Genomic DNA, 21,520 nt, shown 5'->3' with positions numbered 1-21,520 from the left:
TTGGGACAACAAGGAGAACCCTCGCAGTGTTCTACAGCTGTACAGCCAAGCAGAGATATCACTCACAGTTCTTGACGTAAACATTAAGGTTTTTGTCGTAGAATGTGTATTGACGGAGTACTCGCGAGGGACTTGTGCAGCCTGAAGTCTTGAAAGACTTCTTGTGATGCCTTGTGCTTGACTCTGGGTGTGTTCACAGATGTTACATAGTTATGTACAAAAATGAATAACAGGAACTGTAAAAAGTTGTGATTTGAGATCCATCTTACGAGAAGTAAGATTTCCCTAAAACGAAGCTTTCTAAACTGATTGTGCTTGTGTCATCATCATCGACATCTATTCCGCGCTCAACTAATTATGTGATTCAGTAATGTGAAGCTTTTCAGAAGACTGAGTGAATCACCATCAAACTCACTTAAGGTTGCCAGGTGACAGCAACGAAGCCAGGGGATGCAAAAGAGAGAGAGAGAGAGAGAGAGAGAGAGAGAGAGAGAGAGAGAGAGAGAGAGAGAGAGAGAGAGAGAGAGAGAGAGAGAGAGAGAGAGAGAGAGAGGAAAAAAGAGTAGATACTTATATGAGGCCTCGGGACAAAAGTGGGTGCAGGGCTTGTACGTTAAAACCAGGAGTTTTAAGGTGGATCTGGGATATGTAAGCGAGGCCAGACGTGCAGAAGGTCGCTAGGAGACGTGGGCGAGGCCCTGAGACTTAAATGAGGTCTGACGACCTCATATGCATGTGAAACCAGGGGTCGTAAATAAGATTAGGGGATCTGGGGGATGACAAGGATGCAGTTCAGGCCATCAGACTTCGATGTCAACAAGGGATGCAGATAAGGCAGGATGGGATGTAGACGAGGGCATGTGTCGCGGACATGGACGTCGGTGGCTGTAGCAAACGCCCGAGGATGTAGGCAAGGCTGTGGAACGAAGATGAAGAGACAGGACGTGGGGAAGGCCAGGGAACGTTGTCGGGCGAGGGGAACGTATGTCACACCGAGGAAGGGTTAACACATGAGGATATAAGGGACCAGTAACTGATGCCAAGGTGCTTCCACGAAGGGACTCTAAATAGTCTGAGACGAGAACAGGGTGTAGACTTGTGAACAGGGAGATAAAGGACTTGGGTGAAGCGGAAAGATATGTTTAAGGCTAGGGGAACAACTGGTAGAAACACCCCCCAACACTGCATTGCCAAAAGAATTACTACTCTCATCAGTAACAGCATAAGTGTAACCAGCACAATGTGTCCTGTAATGTACAAGTACACTAAGGCTTTTTACTTCACCGTTAGTGCTCCATCCTATAGCAACACTTTCATGGAAATTCTTCCGGTGTTTCGAGATCACGTCACCCATTATCATAGTCCCCTTTCTCATACGTAGTTATGTTTTTGAGGTTCGTACTTTGGTTACGTCTTTTATACTCAAAGTAGCACGTTGCAGTCAGCATGGTTTGTGGAGAGATGCATTCACGGGCCGCCCGGAGCCAAGCGCATAGGTTCGAATCCTGATTGCGACAGTCGGTCCACAGTCAATCTAGCTGTTTATTCTCTCCAATGGGTCTGTCGATAAATCTAGTACCTGTACCTGAGTTAGGGTAGGGTATATATATACATATATATATATATATATATATATATATATATATATATATATATATATATATAGAGGGGGCCAGGTGAGGATATTCAAAAAAAGGCCCAGTCCTCTGTTCTTAACGCTACCTCGCTAACGCGGGAAATGGCGAATAGTTTAAAAGAAAGAATATATATATATATATATATATATATATATATATATATATATATATATATATATATATATATATATATATATATAACGTTAAAGAGAGTGGTTTAGGGTAGGGTATATATATATATATATATATATATGTATATATAACGTTAATGAGAGTGGTCTTGACTAAGGCATTCAGTTGCCTGTGCCGTCTCAACTAACATAATAAATAATGAAAGATGAGAATAGAAGCTCCACCTATGGAGCAAAGTAAAAAAAAATATATATATTACTTATCAGTACATCAAAAAGAATCGTAAATTTGAGTTATTGCACATGTGGACGGTAGCAAGGCAAAGATCAGTGTGAATCTTATTGTAAGAGACGAGTGGTAGGTAAATGATGGTGTTAGGAGTATGGTAAGGATGGACTCACTTTTGGGAATAAATGGCAAAAATAACTTCCAGTTACACTAACATAAATCACATCCATTGTAACTACAGCACATAAGTTGTCATTGCTTGCGTTATCTTGCCACAGTCATCACTTTTCGCTGCACACACCCAATATACACCTGTCTGACCTTCCCCAACCATGTACCGCTTGGTTGACCACACCTCTCTCTCTCTCTCTCCCACCCAACCCAGGGCAAGGGCTACCCAGATGTGTCGACGCGACAGCTGGTGCATCGCCTGTGGAGGGAGTTACGCGTTCCTGTACTCGCCCTCACCGACGCTGACCCATACGGCCTCCATATCGCTGCCATCTACAAGTTCGGTGCACTGGTAAACACTGTTTTGTAACATTTCAGCTGAAGGAGTTGTGTGAGGTGTATTTCAGAGGGGGTGGTGTTGCGTTGCAACACAGTTAGAGTACCTAACAAAGGGGATGTAGTTCAGCAATTTTTTTAGATACAAGAAGGGTAAATGTGCAGGGTAGATGTGTAGACGAGATTATGGTGGGAACAGGAAAAGGTGTACCAAGATTATGGAGAGTTACGAGAGTTGGGAGTTGGACTGGGGCGAAATGAGACGTGATGGGGACTGGGAGATGCTTAAGACGCTAAAGATATCCGGGCTTGTTTGTACTGAGGGGAAATTGCATTGCGCGCGAGTAACACTGAGGTGGCATAACGGCGAGTTTGTACTTGAGGTATAGTCACTGGGGAAATACACACTGCGCTGAGGAGGTAATCTAGGGCCCAGCTGTGGTGGTAAGGAGGAATACCAGGCCCAGTTGCGGTGGTGGCTTGTGGTGGAGGTTACGGTGGCAGCTTTTAACCTTAGTAAATCTTTCCCTCTGTCATTTCATTCTCGTTTTCTTTTTATCCTCTTATGCGAACCCTTCGCTCACCTTACCCACAAATCCTTCAGTCCTGCTCACGCTAAAGCTTACCTTGCCCTCACGCTTAATCTTCAGCTCAGCGGAACTTTCGCCCATCCACTTTCCCGCTGCAAGCACTCATCTCGTTAATGTACCTCCCCCTCAGAAAAAAAACAAAAGAAACTCTCTCACACAGCCAAGCTTACTCTTCTTTGACCACGTCATTCATCTACGTCTAAAGGTCAGAAAGCCCCCAAGGAAGCCTTCAAGGCAGACTCCCCGAGAGGCCTCAAGGAAGCCAGCAGGGAACTCCTCCCCGTCATGTTACCCATCCAAGTTTACCAGGCGAATCTTCCATTATTAACAGCGACGTCCGAGAGCTTAGAACCCTATTTATATCCAGCAGGTTTTAAACATCGCCCGCCGTCAGGGACGCTCAGATGATGGCTTAATATGTATCCGTGAGAAGGATTTGAGAACGGAGGAGCACGGGGGCAGTATCTGTCTACACGGACGGAGAGTGAGAAAGGAAGATAAGAAGAAGGAAGCCAGTGAAAACCAAATCAGCAAAAAAGAATTGTTGAAAAATGGGGGAAAAAAAGGGAGGAAGAAGTGAAAGAGTCGGACGGCCATAAATGTGGAGAGGGGACAGACATCCATGAACATACAGAGGCTCAATCAGGAATACGTGAGGCAGCAGATAAGAATTTCAGAAAGAATGAGACGAAGAAGTTCACAAGCTATAAAAAAAATAACGTGAAAAAGTTTTAACAAACAGGTTATCTCAGTGATGACAGTGAAGATGGAACTATAAAATGGCGAGGGAATGAAAAAGCGAGTGTTAACGAACAAGAATGCTGAGAGAGAGAGAGAGAGAGAGAGAGAGAGAGAGAGAGAGAGAGAGAGAGAGAGAGAGAGAGAAGGGAGGAAAGAAAAATCCAGGAAACCGCAAACAAGGGAGCTGAAAAGGGAGGGAAAAATCTTTAGGATGACTGTATAATCAAGGGAGATGAAGGAAGAAGAAGAAGAAGAAAAAGAAAAAAGTATTCGTCTATAAAGAAAGGAGCTGAGGAAAGATTGAAGGCTTGGGTACGAGGGAGTTAGTACACTAATCTTTTTTAAGGGAAGAGAAAGTCTGAGAGAGGAGAGAAACCAGGAAATTCTCGCCAAATGAAGACACTGAAGTTGGGGAGGGTGGAGGCGTTGCAGGATTGAGCATGTGGGATGAAAAGGACGGCCATAAAAGAGGGAAGACGAGAAAAAACAACTGATAGGACAGAAAATTAACATACAATAAAGAGGGAGTATTTACAGGAAAGAAAAGATTTTATGGGAGAAACTGTGATAAAGTTGGAACAAGTGATTAAAAAAGAGGTTTGTGGGCGTAACAAATGAAGGAGATTATATATAAAAAAAATGAGTTACGTTTTAGCTGTTTGGACTCGTGTCAATAAGAAAAAAGTAAAATCATTTAGAATTTATGACTGCAACCATCACCACACAGCACTGCTTTTCTCCATCAATAGATAGGTTATCTACCTACAAGAAAAATAAAAAAACGCTCGGCATTATCTGGCCCGCTAAGGGTTTAAAATAAGGCCAGAAAAAGATAGCTTTTGAACCCTCATTTGTAAAATATTCCGTGTTCTGATCTTTGCCTTTGCTTTATACGCATCAGTTATCATGACAGGATGAACTTATGGGTCAAAGCATTTGAAAAGAAATTCCTATGTGAAAATACATTCAACTGAGCGCCTTAGAATCATCAGTCAGTTCGCCACATCTACAGAAGCCCATGGAATAAGTATGAAGTTCCTGTCATGTATTAGGGAGTTATCCTGCGAACAAGAATATCTCTATATACAGACGGACAGATTCTGGGACATATAACTGATATAGACACATGCGGATTCGGTAAAGCCTTGTGGTGGCGCTGAGCACCAGCCAAAGATGGGAACAAGGAAGGATGCACACCTGTACTTAAGTTATATATTATCATCCATCCTGTATGATACAGTGTGGATCACTTTCCTTCACATCCTGTGTTGTTTACCTTAACGTACATTACTTCGTGTCATCCGTCATATGTATTGTGAATACGTATTGTCCGTCTTGACGAACTGTCGGCCTCTCATTAAAATGCCAGCTTTACCCGTCGTCATCTTGCATTTATGGTCAGCTTCGCCTATTGTCTTCCTTCTCCTTAATTGCCAGCTTTCGCTTGTCACCTTCACTCTTGTGCCAGCCTTCATCTCAGTTTAGTGCTTGCTTTCCAACTCTCTCTCTCTCTCTCTCTCTCTCTCTCTCTCTCTCTCTCTCTCTCTCTCTCTCTCTCTCTCTCATTATCTGAGCTCACTATTAACTTCTGCCACTTGCCATCCTTCACTTTGTCCCAATTCACGTATGGTAAGCTTCCATTTATTATCCTCCACGTATTGTCAGATCTCTATCACTCAGCCCCTTCTCATTTTCATCTTTCTCTCTTATTATCCACTTTCGCCTTTCCTTACCTTCCAGTGATCGTAAATTTACATGAAACGTGAGGACCTTTGAAGTTTGGTGTGTCATCATCAGCAGCGACTATGTTAAGGCCCCAAGCATAACATAACACAAACTTTGGTGACGGCCGGATCATCCTCAATGAAGATGGAAGATATTTGCACAGTGAATTAAGGCAGGACTTCAACATATTCATTACATTATCGTTTTCACCGCCGCCTCCTCACTCATTATGATCGTCACATTCACATGTCTTATAAGGCTTTCACAGCATACGCCTGCCTAATGATCACCACTAGTGTACTCTTCCTTCTTGGACAAAAAATAATAATCTCTCTTCCACATAGTTGCATTCCTGTTTTCCCCTGTTCACACGCCAGAGTTCCACGTCGTGTATCTTTCCCGCGCTGTTTCCCAAGACGACTAATAGTAGCCACTGGAAATTTATAAACAGGATTCCATGTACTATTCAGATGTCTGTTGTATATATAGCTCGGTGGTGTCTTCCTCTTAACAACAGGAAGCCAATGTTGTATATCTCCTTCCCGCTCTCTCTTGGTACATCAGACAAGCAGCTCAACTGAAACATTAACACAGGATATCCCTGAAGACGTACGTGGTGGTGCGTTATCTCCGTCTTTTCCTTCAGTTCTCTGGGTTTGCAACAGATGGGTCGTGCAAAATACTGCCCTGCGGTGTATCAAAAACTTAGCAGTGGCCACTCAGAACATTTCGATATTGATGCCTTGTGGGGCATGAACAACTTCATATTTTCAACAGCAAGCAGTTCCTTAATGTACAGTAGGAGCCTTCACACCATACCCTTCGGCCAGGTTTCAAAAGCGACAGTGAAAGGGGATGCATTTCTCTGCGACGATCTTCCTTAAATCATCTCATATCAACATTCTACCGTGCTTCAGTAAACTCCTCTTGCACCGACCCCAAATATAGAGTGAATGGTACTGTACCTACCACTTACCTCCATTCAAAACTCTTTAAAGAAAAAAAAAAAAACATTTCCAACCGACCTGGATTTCCACCTCGACTTTCAATGAACATCTTATCCTCATTTCCCATCAAGATTACCCTCAAGCCATCATATGTTTTTTTTTTTATTTATAATTATTTAAACGCACAACCTCCATTAACTTGACCCCCATAGAATCCACGCCTCGTTGGCCAAGTACCCCGCTAATACATCCAGCTCTCATGGGCTGTTTTGCTGTAGCGATCTGCAACTTTCCAAGCATCCAGCTGCCTCCCTCACCACCAGGGGCTCCCGCTCGCCTCGTCAGCCACCACTCTTCGAGAAGGTCTTACCCTCACACAATTTTCGCCTCGGTGATTCACCACCAACAAACACCCGGACCTCTGAGACTTCTCTTCATAGAATTCCTTAATTATCCCTTCCCTTTCAAGACTTTTCCAGAGTAGACCAAGCAGCCACTTCCAGCACCACAAAATTCCAGGCCGGAGTTTTCCCTCCCTAGACTCGTCGCCGCCCTCCCATTAATTCTCTCCTCGTCCCTCTCCCAGAGAATTCTCCCTCTCCCTCTCCGTCCCTCCCTCCCTTCCCTCATTGTTGCATCATCATCTTCGGAGTCTTTTCTTTTCTTTTCTTCCTCCATACCGGGCGAGTGGTCCACCTTGACCAGCTCTCTCTCTCTCTCTCTCTCTCTCTCTCTCTCTCTCTCTCTATATATATATATATATATATATATATATATATATATATATATATATATATATATATATCTTCTCCTCCTCTCCCCCCCCAACCACTTATTCCATTTTCGCGAGGCAAAAAAAAAAAAAAAAAATAAAAATAAATAAAAAAAAAATGTCCCTCTACCAGACAAATGTTTCGTGTAGGTCCGTGTGTCTGTCTTGGACGCATTCAACCCCCACCAGGAAGTCTCTCTGTGTGCCTCTCTCACATTGTTGTTAACTAGTGAGGCAGCCACCGACCAGGGATGGTCTACCGGCGCTACCCGCGCTGAACTCTTAGATTTTCGTGTGGTGGTGAGTGCTACGCGCTAGCCCTGCCGTTTGGTATAAGCTAGTCGTTAGCACTCGTAAATAAGTACTCTCTCTCTTTTCTCTCTTCCGTTCTCTTGCCGTCGTGCTCAAGGGTCGTGCCGTCGTGCTCAAGGGTCGTACCGTCGTGCTCAAGGGTCGTGCCGACGTGCTTAAGGATCGTGATGTCGTGCTAAAGGGTCGTGCCCAAGGGTCACGCCGTCGTGCTCAAGGGTCGTGCCGTCGTGCTCAAGGGTCGTGCCGTCGTGCTAAAGGGTCGTGCCGTCGTGCTCAAGGGTCGTGCCGTCGTGCTTAACGGATTAATGAGTTATGTTGTGCTGTGGTTGTGTAGTGTTGGTTTACTTTGACCTGGATAGGGTCATGATAACGATAATAATGATGATAATTACACTATTACTATTATCATTATCATTCTATTAATCATGATCTTTTTTTTTCTTTTTAATTACTGTAGCCAAAGGATATGCGGCTGCAATACGAGCGATTACGGAACCAGTCAGTGTTCACGTGGGCAGAGAGATGCGTTTCAGGAACCAACACTGACCGTACTAATTTTTCTTCCTCCTTTTTCTTTTTTTAGGTCAGAACATTCAATTAAAGTTCGAGGTCACGGGGTTCTCTTAATCAGGACGAGCGTTTTTTTTTCTTCTCTCTTTATGTAAATAAACCAAGGCAGATGCTTATTGCTTTAAACCTCACGAGACGCCAAAGGTAGACTCAACCAATAGTCCTACTCTCTGTCTCGTCTTCAGTTCCTTCCAGTAAGCTAGGGCTTGAGGCCCTTCCGGCGGTATTTGAAAGTACCGTCGTTACGTAGGTCGCGGGCGAGTACCATACGAGTATTTAAGTGACTTGTGGATGCGAGTACCATCCCTGAGGACGTGGGTCTTAGGTAATCCACGACGGGCTCACCTCTAAGAAAGTTCTGATTAACCCCTCAAAGTTTTATACTCTTGTACTCTCGAGTTTGTGGGAAGCCTGGTGGCGACGCCTCGAGGCGGTCCAGCGAGTTGAAGTTTATAATTGGAGGAATGTAATGTAGGGTTGGCGTGTGTGTGAGAAAGAGAGAGAGAGAGAGAGAGAGAGAGAGAGAGAGAGAGAGAGAGAGAGAGAGAGAGAGAGAGGAGGCGGTCACTGGTACTGGTAAATATAATGTGATGACGAAGGGGACGACCTCCTCACTTCCAGGTGCTCTGCTCGCGTCCCCGGGGCATTTGTGTGCTCCGTCCTTGACTCTCTGTCCATGATGAAATCCTCCGTCCATTTTCCTCCGTCCGTTTCGCGTATATCACTGTTCACGACTGACGCCTTCCACCCACGGTGTGTAGAGTTAATACGATACATAAACAGCTCCGGTTGCTCTGGCGTTGTTTTGAATCGCAACACTTTGATTTTCACAATGTTTTTATTTAATTTCCCTTCCGAGAGCGTACCTCTTCCAACCCTTTCAGTCTTGGGGAGCTTCATAAACTGGACTGTTATGGCAGTGGACGCTACGGCGCTGGGGTGTGTGTGTGTGTGTGTTTTAAGCTCATCCTAACAAAAGAGCTGGAAGCGCGACCGGTGAAAGAGGAAATAAAGTCTATTATACATAAAACTTATACAGGAAAGGCAAATACCTGGAGCCAGAATCACTGATCCAGCCAGATACCCGCACGAGACCTTTCCGAGCCTTTGTGAGGAAAGGGAAAGTCTTGATGCATTTGTGCGCATCCCTCGAGACAAATTGAAAAATCTCTAATATGTTAGTGTTCTTTTCCTTGGCATCAACAAGCAGGCAACTCCTCCACAAGGGAAGGTCCTTCCCAATACAATCCCTCCTCATCATGCTTAGTATGCAGTTTCTTTTTTTGCAATGTCACTAGACCCCTCACATCCTCACCACTGGTATTAACCAGAGGTGCAAAAGTTACCCCTGTCTCGTACTTCAGCAACCTGTGCACACGTATCCCCCATCCCCAACAACCATATCACTGACAGAATGAGGGAAATGACACGAAAGGCGCAGGACAACCACCTTCCCAGCTCAGTCTTAAACATCATCCCACTGGACATAAACCCGCTTCAAACCAAAAGCCCCAGACATGCACGGATTACACTTTCTCATTTATATGGAATATCACGCATCCCTACAATTCTGCAAGCACCATTCGATATACCTCAAGACCCCCCCATGCTCACGATGCAGCTACCACAATGAATACCACAGTTGCCCATGCCGTCTTAGTAAACATAGAAAAAAAAAGTAACATGCTCTAACCAAGTAACTCAGGAAAATACGAATTCTAATTGGCGTCGAACCAAACGTTTATCTCTTATTTTTTTTTTTCCTCTTCTTCCAATTGGATTTTTGAGTCTTATTGTGGACGGTGAGCTGCATTTTAAATATTGGTAGACAGTCCATTCAGTTTTGGAATTTGGCTTGCCCGGCAGAGTACAGTAAGGGACCCGTCGCTGAGGGCATCAGATATTGGTAGGAGGAGGAGGAGGAAGAGGAAGATAAAAAAAAAAAAGAAATAAAAATAATTGGAGCTGGAACTCGTAATTGGTGGGATCGCGCTTGATTGCTGGTATACCGGCATGCCATCTTTATTGGCAGCGGCGGAGCCCAGTACGGAGAGAGAGAGAGGGAGAGGGAGGGAAAGGGGTGGGTTGGGTAGGTAGGTACCGTGTGCTGGCCCAACACTCGGTTTTCATTCATGTTTTTCGATATTGGTTCCCAAAGGGGAACGGGATCTATTGCCCTGCCTGCTCCTGTATGCAGAAGCACACAGATTGGTTTACAGGTGGATTGTAATATCTTCGCTGCTGTGTGACGTTTACAGTTGTCTTCCGGGGATTATAAAAGGCTGTATGAAATTTCTGTGAAGACTTCAATAAGACGGGGACCTTCCTAGTAAATCACCACAGAAAACGGGTAAGGATGACGCGTTGTCAGTAGTCACTCCCCATTTGTTCGTAGAAACAACGGTAAATAAGCACCGAGAACGCGTCATCCCTTCCAGTTTTCTATGGTGTCATACGAGGGTGTTCTCTCTCCGTCCGTTTTTTTTTTTTTCTTCTATCTGAAGCTCGGCAGGACTATAGTGGCATGTGGCTATGCAGAGAGGGTGGATTTGCATGGATCCAGACTTCACGTAATGACGCGCTCCCAAGATGGCTTGCGAACAAGTATTAAGCGATGACTCTCGCAATGTTCACATAACGTCTGCCTTCACGGACTGTACGCCGTCTCGATTTGAAGAAACAACTGAATCATTCACTTATTCACTTAGTTCTGTATAGCGGTGGTTCCTTCTTCATTGAATGTCACATTCGACAATCGTTCTAGGTTCTGGTCAAACGTCGTCAGCCGGAGTTCCAATATAAGAATCGTTTAACTGGCGCTTAACGAAAGCACTCTCCAATAGGCGCAAAAATTCATCCATTTCGTCTACTGAAAATTTGATAATCAGTAAAAGGGAGAAAAAGTTTCAGATGCTTTTCTGTCAGTCTACATATCTATCATCCTTACCTTCACCCGTCATATCCACAAGGGAGTTGAATCACAATGCAGACCTCTTCAGTCACTCTCACACACACCGCTTCAGCCAGTGTGTGTGTGTGAGAACCCGAAACGTGAACGCTTATAGAAGTTCTATACACCTCCTCACTCTACACACACACACTGCAGTGATCCATCCAGACTGGCTAGTGTAACCCCCTTAACGTTAGGCTGGATTTGTTCCACCCAAAACGTTCAAAGATGAACGTTTCGGAGGGGAGGCGATTTCTTTTTTTTTTTTTTTAAACCCTGCTGCGTTTGGGAGGAACGAGGTGGGGGGAATTACCAGTTGATACAGCGACGAACAACGTGATTCGTAAGAGAAAGGCTTATCTCTCTCTCTCTCTCTCTCTCTCTCTCTCTCTCTCTCTCTCCACGTATCTCGAACAAAGCGCACATGCGCTCTCATGTTTTGTGTATGTGTGCGCGCGCGTGTGTGTGTGTATATATATACATACGCTTCTATTACCATATAATGAATGAAGTTAGTGTCGTTCCCAGTGATCACCAGCTTTCATTCTTTTTTTTTTTTTCTTTTTTCTATCGTCACCGGCGTTAATTCGCCAGTCGTTCCAACCCAGTTAGTCCCCTCAAATAATAGCCTGGTGCGTCAATACGGGGTCACCCTGCCTGCCAGCCAGAGACGCGTAATGCGCCCGAATGTCTGTCTTCCTGTGGCTCTCTCATAACACTGTTTCATGGGCACATTGATCATGATCCACACACACACACACACACACACACACACACACACACACGTGATGTACTGCGTAGCGCTGATGACCATGAGTCAGAACAGGGTAGCCTGGGGTCGGGCCCGCACGCTTTCGAATCCTGCTGGGCGAGGTCAATCACCCACACCCAACCCGGGTGTCCATCCATTATCCCCTCGGGACTGGTCGATCAATGGGTACCTGGCTTAGGCTAAGGTGTATGCGTGTGTAAACACTCATAGGGAGTAAAGACATGGTACTTACTTACAAGGTTAAGAGACGGGGCGACACGAGTGTAAAAAAAACTCTGTCCTCGTGACGCATATATAATGATCACAGATATCAATCACACAAACACGTAATTTCAGTTTCTGAAATGATAGATACACGAAGAACGGTAGATATAGCCGGGGCGAACCGTTAAGTGGGTACCTGAATCAGGCTAGTGCGTGTGTGTGTGTGTGAGTGTGTGTAAGAGAGAGAGAGAGAGAGAGAGAGAGAGAGAGAGAGAGAGAGAGAGAGAGAGAGAGAGAGAGAGAGAGAGAGTTAAGGCAAAGTACATATACATAGTTAAGGTGACTGAGCCATACCACTGTAAACCTCTCAACACACAAATAGTAATCAAACACGCATATGTATGTATGATTCCAATAACACAAATCCAAGATCCATTTTACGAGCCCTCGACAGCTGTAAGGCTGCGCAGCTAAAGGTAGCGGGAGAAATGATGGACTCCTTTGCAGTGACGAGTTCCACAACGGGTCCGTATTCCTTTTCGTCCAATGACAATGACGCAACTTCGTCAACTGACTACCCACGAACCAAGTTGTCTAATACACAACATGAAAGCGTCCGCGCCATAAAAGAACTAATGTAACGAGACACATCGTACCGACATGAGCGTGTAAACGATATAGTCGCTAACTCGGGTAGGTACTTGAAACTATCGACACATCGGGATACGTGGCAGATGATGCTATACATAATTACGGAGCCTGTACCGTGGTGGCAGCGTATGGACATGCAGTCGCCTGATGTATATCAGGAAAGTGGGGGGAAAATAATGGGGGGTTTAGATTCACTGTTCGACGTGCTGGGGGAATCCTGAGCACAAAATATACGGTAAATGATTTTTTTTTTTACATATAGTTCCTACACACTGAAAAAAAAAAGTAGATTAAATTCAAGAAGGAACTACGATTATTTCCAGTCAGTAAATTGGTATCATGCACCTTCAACCTGTCTTCAGATCCTTCAACACGTAAACGCTTTTTAAATCATGTTTCTTGAATTTCCTGAGCGCCTTGTATAGATCCTTGTCGTACCGATGGTTCGTTCTCAATTGTCGGGACGTAGTGTCACCTGCTTGCCTGCGTGTGCATGATTAACAAGATGAACCCATGTAACACAAGATAACCATGCACTGTGTTGGCTTCATGATATCCTACCTTTAGGCTCGTGAGGAACCCGGGCTTGCCGTGGGCAGCCTGGCGTGGCTGGGCGTCTTGCCCTCAGACCTGCGGGGCCTCCAGCTACCTGCCCACGCCCTCCTCCCGTTGACGCCTAGGGACCACGGCAAACTGGCTTCCCTCGCCGTCCACCCGGCCCTCTCCAGAAGCCCCGCTTGGCTCAAACAGGTAAGGGACTACTCGCTCTAGGCCAGCGAGAAGTGGCACAGCTGCCGCTGATTTAGTTTGAGGATGACACGAACGTGGGTTGAAATGGTACGAAATGGTAGAAAATCTGAATCCTCCCGTGCTGTCCTACGTAAGACAGTTGTAAGTGGGTGTTGTGCACCGACCGATAATGGTATCAGGATGGATAGTGATAGCGTCAGAAGTGAGTTGTTCCCTCCTCATGTCCGTGTTGCAGCCTTTTTCTCCCGAGTGACACCCACACGTCTGGTTGCTCCAGTGATACAAACCCTCCCTTTTCAATCCCTCTACCGTAACCAGAGATATATAGGATCTCTCCACCAACAATGTACGCCTCGATCTTCTTTCACAGCCTTTCTTGTGGCAGCCTTATGAAAAGCCTTACTAAAATAGAAATGTACGATATGATATCCACTTTCGTCCCCTGCTTCGAAAACTTATGAAATGGGCTGAACACTTTATGAGACATGGCCGTCCCTTAGCGAAGCCATTCAAGGTATCAGTGATTGATTTTAATTTTTGAAGGTAAACATTTTAAAACTGCATTAACTTGCTTAAAGTATCTTTCCCTCCACCGAGGTCAAACTGGGTGGTTGGTTGGTTAGGTAAAGGCAAGCGACCTATTCCTGTTAGGCTGAAGTAAGTCTTAGGGTTGTTAGGGAGCCTAAGGTGTCTGAAGGAGCGTGTGGAAGGAGAGGTCAGAGAGAGAAGATGGTCAATAAGGAATTGAAAGAGTTTAAGTACTCAGAAGTGACTCACATTTGCGATGCCTTAATGTTAGTGACGTTTTTAGAAAACATATTGTATTTTTACTTCGATGCTTTTATATTTTTCCTTCAGGCATCTCGTTACTCTTTCAACTTGCTGCCATGTTCTAAAATCAAAGCTTTCCTGGACCGACCACTCGGGAGTAAACTGATATATATATTTTTTTTTTTTTTTTATACTATTCGCTATTTCCCGCGATAGCGAGGTAGCGTTAAGAACAGAGGACTGGGCCTTTGAGGGAATATCCTCACCTGGACCTCTTCTCTGTTCCTTCTTTTGGAAAAAAAAAAAAATATATAGATAGATATATATAGATAGATAATAGATAGATAGATAGATAGATAGATAGATAGAGAATAGACGACATGCTGATCAGGCGAGGAACGCGTTGTTAATCGTCAGCTTCTGGTCCGCCAGATCCAGGATCAACAGGAGCTGGGCTACAAGGCGGAGATCCAAAGCCTGGCGCACGTCGCTGCCGACTACCTCACCGCCGTATACCTGCCCACCAAGCTACGCCAGGGCGGCTGGATCCTGTAACTCCTGCAACGGGGAACTGGATCCTCTGGCCGCTACATCACGATCTGGATCCTGTAACTCCTGCAACGGAGAACTGGATCCTCTGGCCGCTACATCACGACCCGGATCCTGTAACTCCTGCAACGGGGAACTGGATCCTCTGGCCGCTTGCATCACGACCTGGATCCTTTGACTGACTGACTGCTGCACCAGGAATTGAATTCTCTTTCCCTGCTACACCGGAATCCCCTCGCTGCCCATGCTGAGGGGGGCTTCCACCTCCTGGTGTTTGAAGTTACAGTAGATGATTTAGATGAAACACACACGGGTGCACACCTACTAGCTTAACTTGGCTAGCTATAGGGAACTGTTAAACTCCACTCTCTGTATAGAAGGAATCAGTTATGCCGTTTCTCTTGTAAAGAATATTTTCGTAAGTGGAAAAGTACATAACTTATTACGAAAATGAATATGCATAAAGTATCTTTCCCAAGCTTTTGACAAATGGTGTCTATATAGACAACATAATGAACAGACGTAATGATAGGAAAATTACTTTCTATATACCAGCTATACGACAGATGAGTGTTGCATCAACTGGAGCAGTGGAAAAAAAGCAAAGATATTGCCATTAAGGAGAGGAAAAGTTGGCTCCTCGTAACATAACACCTGGACGCTTCATCTTGGGTTAGAGTATCACAACTCAGTTGATTCTGTGACACTGATGGCTACTTTCTTTTTGTCACATTTCTGACGTAACGAGTTTAAGTGTCTTTGTACGATTTGGTTACTGTGGCTCAGGTTTCTGTCATTACTCAGTCGCTTACTGTCTGCATCATCATCTGATGTTCCTGATTCGTCCTCTCTCTCTCTCTCTCTCTCTCTCTCTCTCTCTCTCTCTCTCTCTCTCTCTCTCTCTCCCCCGTTATGAATCACTTTTAGGCTTCAGATGCACCGTACAGTGCCTCGGTGACGAGTGATGAAGCTGGGATCGAAAAGGTGTAACCTCTCCCAAAACGGTCAATAGGCCACAAACATCACGTGGGAGAGAGTCGGCAACAATGGGCGTTTGTCGAGGGGATAAAAAGTTCAACCAGTACAAATTTTTTTTTTTTTCTTCTTTCTTTCCCTCTCCCTTTGGGTCGAATCGCCCGAGGCAATTAGAAAAACACGTATAATTGTCAACGTCTACATCACAGCAGGTAATAAAGCCTACAATCGTTCCGCGGACAAAGAAAACGAGGAAGAGAGAGAGAGAAAAAAAATTATAATCTTATCTTCATTTCCAGGCCATTAAAACCACGACTTCCTCACACCTGTCTCTACAATGGAGATCGTTAAACCTGACGTACCTTACGTACAAATTTTCCCCGGACTAGGGGGTGCTGGCTTCCTTCGCCAGGACCATTTTATGTTCACACTTTTGCCTCATGAATATTAAGCGATGTCTTTCAAGATTCTCATCAAGATTGAAGTTTATCACTTAATGGGATCGCACACCAATATTGGAAATTACGGCACCTCCTTCGCTGCATGAGATTAGGGGAACACGATCAGGAATAATAGTTATAACACTTATCTTCATCTGATGACAATTAACGAAGTTGGTGTTCGGTAATTTCGGTCCGAGAGCGAGCATAATTACTTCCCTGTCTTACTAAAATAAGATGTGATAGAAAACGTTACTTCCAGCCGTTTTTTTGTTTTTCGTATGATTTATATTTTCCAAGATTATTTTACAGTACCATATAGTGCTATGAATTATATTTCCAGATTATTTTACAGTACCATTTACGGCTATGAATTATATTACCAGATTATTTTACAGTACCATTTAGGGCTATGAATTATATTTCCAGATTATTTTACGGTACCATTTAGTGCTATGAATTATATTTCTAGGTTATTTTACCATTTAGTTCAATGAATTATACTTCCAGATTACGGGACCATTTAAGTCTATAAATTACATTTCCAAAATGCCGTACCATTTAGTTATGTGAATCACATTTCGCGATTATTTATAGTGCCATTATTACTTTACTGTACCATTCCTTTCCATTAATTCTATTTCTAGATTACAATACACTTTTAGTTATGTGAACTATATTTCCAGAGTACTTTACCATATAGTTCTGTGAATTCTATTTCGATTATGGTTCCATTTAGTTTTTTAATTCTATTTCAAGATTACTTTTCAGTAAAATATAATTCTGTTTATTATATTTCCTGATTACAATACCATTTAGTCCTGTGAGTTATATTTCCACATTTCTTTACACTACCATTCAGTTCTGTGAATTGTATTTCTAGATTAGAGTACCATTTAGTCATATGAATTTCATTGCCACACTACTTTAATGTACCATTTAGTTTTGTGAACTATTTTTCAAGATCACTTTACAACTTTACATTATCATTTAGTTGTGAATTATTTCCAGATTACAGTACGATTTCGTTCTGTGAATTATATTTCCAGATTACAGTACCATTTCGTTCTGTGAATTATATTACCAGATTACAGTACCATTTCGTTCTGTGAATTATATTTCCAGATTACAGTACGATTTCGTTCTGTGAATTATATTTTCAGATTACAGTACCATTTCGTTCTGTGAATTATATTTCCAGATTACAGTACCATTTCGTTCTGTGAATTATATTTTCAGATTACAGTACCGTTTAGTTCTGTGAATTATATTTCCAGATTAAGGTACCATCTCGTTCCGTGAATTATATTTCGATTACTTTACAGTCCTGTTCAGTTCAAGGAAGTGTAGATGATACTTTTGCAGAGAAAAATCTCAAGTTACTAGCAACACTCCTTAGAAGACAAACGACAAATAAACATGTTTTCTTTCAAGTCTTCAAGAGTTTGTATTCTTAACCCAACCAGATACTGAGCAGAATACAGCTTTAAGATTAACCCACTCCCCAAGGTTCACTCACGGCCGGTGGATTTGAGAGAAATTACACAAGACAGCGAGTGATATATGAACGCTCAACTCGTCCTGGTTTCTGCCCCCCCCCCCCCCCCCCAAACGAACCAGTCTTTCTCTATCTTCCGCTCACACACACACACACACACACACACACACACACACTCCTTCACTTACCGACAGAGTCCCTCTCTGATCGAGGAGTCCCCCCCCCCACTCTCTCTCTCTCTCTCTCTCTCTCTCTCTCTCTCTCTCTCTCTCTCTCTCTCTCTCTCTCACACACACACACACACACACACACACACACCAACATACTCCATCACTCAACAACAGACTTCCCCTCAACTTTCTCCTACTTCACTCCCTCGATATTCCTCAGACGTTCTCCATCACTCTGTTCCTCCAGCATACTTCATTCTTATCTCTCCGTTCTCTCTGGTTCTCCTTCCCAATCATTCCATCTCCATAGCGTCTTTTAGCTCGTCATCCTATGTCAATCTGTCTCATGCATCCCACCACGCACACATTTCCGCCACTACATCCACAAGCCATAGCGTCTCTTGGCTCGTCTTCCTATGCCAATCTGTCTCATGCATCCCACCACGCACACATTTCCGCCACTACATCCACAAGCCCCGCTTACAAGCTGCCAGTATCTGGTAATAAGCTGAACAAGTCATACGAAAAAAATAGCGAAGGATACCAGCTTAGAGAACACCAGGCTTAAGAAAACACGGAACCACCACAAGCTGAGGTAACAGCAGCAGAGACAGGAACGTTAGTAACCCCAGTACATACAGACAACAAAGTAACGAAATAGATTGATTTTAAATTGAAAAGAAACAATACTTAAAATTTTCCAAAAAAAAGAAAGAAATCGTTGAAGTTGAGTTACAAAACACCACACAGAAAAGAAACAAACAAAACAATGGGAAGAGAATGATAAATGAAGAACAAATCAAAGAAACTTGGATCAAGTTGAAGGACACACTGAAGACATTATGATCAAACTGAAGAAACTTAGATCAAGTTGATCAACAAATTGATGACAGGATCACCTCCAACCCTCCCAGCTCTTGGCCACTGATCTCAGCCTCCATGGAGACTCTGTCACCTGCAACACTCCCAGCTTTTGGCCACTGATCTCAGTCTCCATGGAGACCCTGTCACCTCCAACACTCCCAGCTCTTGGCCACTGATCTCAGCCTCCATGGAGACCCTGTCACCTCCAACACTCACAGCTCTTGGCCACTGATTTCAGGTTCCATGAAGACCCTGTCACCTCCAACACTCCCAGCTTTTGGCCACTGATCTCAGCCTCCATGGAGACCCTGTCACCTCCAGCACTCCCAGCTCTTGGCCACTGATCTCAGCCTCCATGGAGACCCTGTCACCTCCAACACTCCCAGCTTTTGGCCACTGATCTCAGCCTCCATGGAGACCCTGTCACCTCCAACACTCCCAGCTCTTGGCCACTGATCTCAGCCTCCATGGAGACCCTGTCACCTCCAACACTCCCAGCTCTTGGCCACTGATCTCAGCCTCCATGGAGAGGCTGTCGTCTATAACAGTCCAATGAATGGTAAGGATGCATTTCTTTTCACAACTTAAAAGGTTTCATTTCCTTAAGTGCAATCGCAAGGCTAATGCTCCAATAGCTCGACAGCGAAAATGCATTGAAAATTCTCCAGCGAACGATGCGAGCGCTTGTGTTCAGATGATATCATCGCAACCTGGAAATAAGCGCAGTCTACTCTCGGCATAACGTGGGTGTTCTGTCCGGGTTATGTTTCGGTTTGGACGATGTGTCGACGAAACACGAATCCAACTTTCATACAGCGTCGCGTTGACTTATATTGATTAAAAGCTTTTCAAAAAGAAGAGAGGAAAAGAAACGGAACAAATTTACATACTCCACACGTGTAAATGTCTGTAAAATAGGTAATAAGGTAATTTTTGGTACATTTATGGCAACAAGGAAGGAAATCCTCTTACACTGAATGAAAAATACAATAATGATACAAACGAAAAATGGAACTATATCGACAGCTACGTTTAGTAAAGCAGAGAAAACGGAGAGAGAGAGAGAGAGAGAGAGAGAGAGAGAGAGAGAGAGAGAGAGAGAGAGAGAGAGAGAGAGAGAATTTATGAGGGTTTTGAGTCTCGAAAATTTTATGAGCAATAGAAAAAGATTTCCCGGTTTCCTGCACACTCCCGCGTCACTCTGGTCTACTCCGCCGAAAACAACGTGACTGGGTGATCGTTTTGAAGGGTGCGAAGACCACCTAAGCTCACGGTGCTGCAGAGACGGGACGATAATGACATATGACGTCGTCCCTAACCACACCCTTGTCACCAGCTGGAGCTACTGGAGATAGTATGATAATAGGTCAGAACTTAAACATTCCTCTGATCTCAATACATCTCATAACCTCCCGACAACTCAGGAGGTGCGGGCCCTATGCTCTAGGGCATCCCGCTGGTGGTGAGGGACCTAAGCACTGGGTCTAGAGGGGATGGCTGGGCTTGTTATCACACCCGGCCCCTGTGAGAGCCAGGTTCCCTCTGAACCTAAATAAGTGTAAGGAAGCTTTCATCAGTACGATTGACAGTTGGCACAGATATATGTGGGAAGGTATGAAAGCATTTTATGGAGATCGAGCAAGGATCGTTCATTAAATGATTAATGTCAAACATGGGTTGATATTCCTATGAGTCCATGGGGAAAATGAAACCCAATAAGTTCCCAAGTGCACTTTCGTGTAATAATCACATCATCAGGGGAGATACAAGAAAGAAATATGTCAGTTGATATACAACGAAGAGACGTTGATCGAATGGCGTCCTAGCTACGTCTCTCCGTTGTATATGAACTGACTTATATTTCTCTCTTGTGTCTCCCCTGATGATGTGATTACACGAAAGTGCACTTGGGAACTTATCGTGTTTCATTTTCCCCGTGGACTTATAGGAATATACTTGATCACGCGCTAAATTGTGATCCTTTCCAACGGGCTGATATATATATATATATATATATATATATATATATATATATATATATATATATATATATATATATATATATATATCACATCCAGAACTGAAAACTTTGGGAGGTCAAACGATATTTCGGTTCAAGATGCAAATGAGAAAAGAGGAAAAGCCTAAGTAAGTCTGACGAAGACGAAACATGGGAAGCTGTCAGGTGGGTCAACCGCTTAGTACCTGGCGTGAGAAACTTACCATAGCGGCGAGATGAGATGGCACCCACGAGTGCCACACCAGAGGCCTCAGGCGCTGGTGCCGCAGGCGGCATAACCGCTAGAGAGACGTAGCGGCTGGAGGGAAGCCACACACCAATTAGTCCCAGGGATGGGGGGCAGGCGAGGCTGTGGCAGAATGGCATACAGTAAACTGTGCTGACTGACTTATTCCGTCTCCAATAAACGGGGACAAGATCTTGCAGGGTGAAGACAGCCACACAAGAATAATGAAGCGAAGAGAGAATGGATCAGTACTACAGCAGGTTAAACCGCTTGTGGTGATGGGAGGGTGTTAAGGATGGTTTCATGCTGGTAACAGACTACTGTCCTGGTTTAATGATATGGTTAGTAGCCAAATGGCCACCTAATGTAATAGGCTGGTTCATGTAACCAACGTGGGGGAAGAGTTTCCAAGGATTATTACCTATACAAACTTCGCTGATATAGATATGAAGAATTCATTATACAGCAAAATACATTTTACTGTCGTAAACGCGTTCGGTGCGGACGGAATATTGTGGA

General features: G+C 44.0%; 1 protein-coding gene across 1 annotated transcript in view; it reads left to right on the top strand.

Annotated features, from left to right (window-relative positions):
- mei-W68 (meiotic W68) overlaps positions 1 to 15,804 on the top strand; it is a 48,547-nt gene extending 32,743 nt beyond the window's left edge. The window contains exons 6-8 of the mRNA XM_071669165.1: positions 2,383 to 2,520; positions 13,306 to 13,488; positions 14,692 to 15,804. Coding sequence (XP_071525266.1) covers positions 2,383 to 2,520; positions 13,306 to 13,488; positions 14,692 to 14,814 — 444 coding nt within the window. The 3' untranslated portion in view covers positions 14,815 to 15,804. The remainder of the gene's footprint in view (positions 1 to 2,382; positions 2,521 to 13,305; positions 13,489 to 14,691) is intronic.
- The last annotated feature ends 5,716 nt before the right edge of the window (positions 15,805 to 21,520 follow it).

This window comes from Panulirus ornatus, chromosome 14, assembly GCF_036320965.1.
Source record: "Panulirus ornatus isolate Po-2019 chromosome 14, ASM3632096v1, whole genome shotgun sequence".
NCBI lineage: Eukaryota > Metazoa > Arthropoda > Malacostraca > Decapoda > Palinuridae > Panulirus > Panulirus ornatus.
Note: the sequence above shows the minus strand (reverse complement) of the source record. Positions and strands in the feature narration are given on the sequence as shown.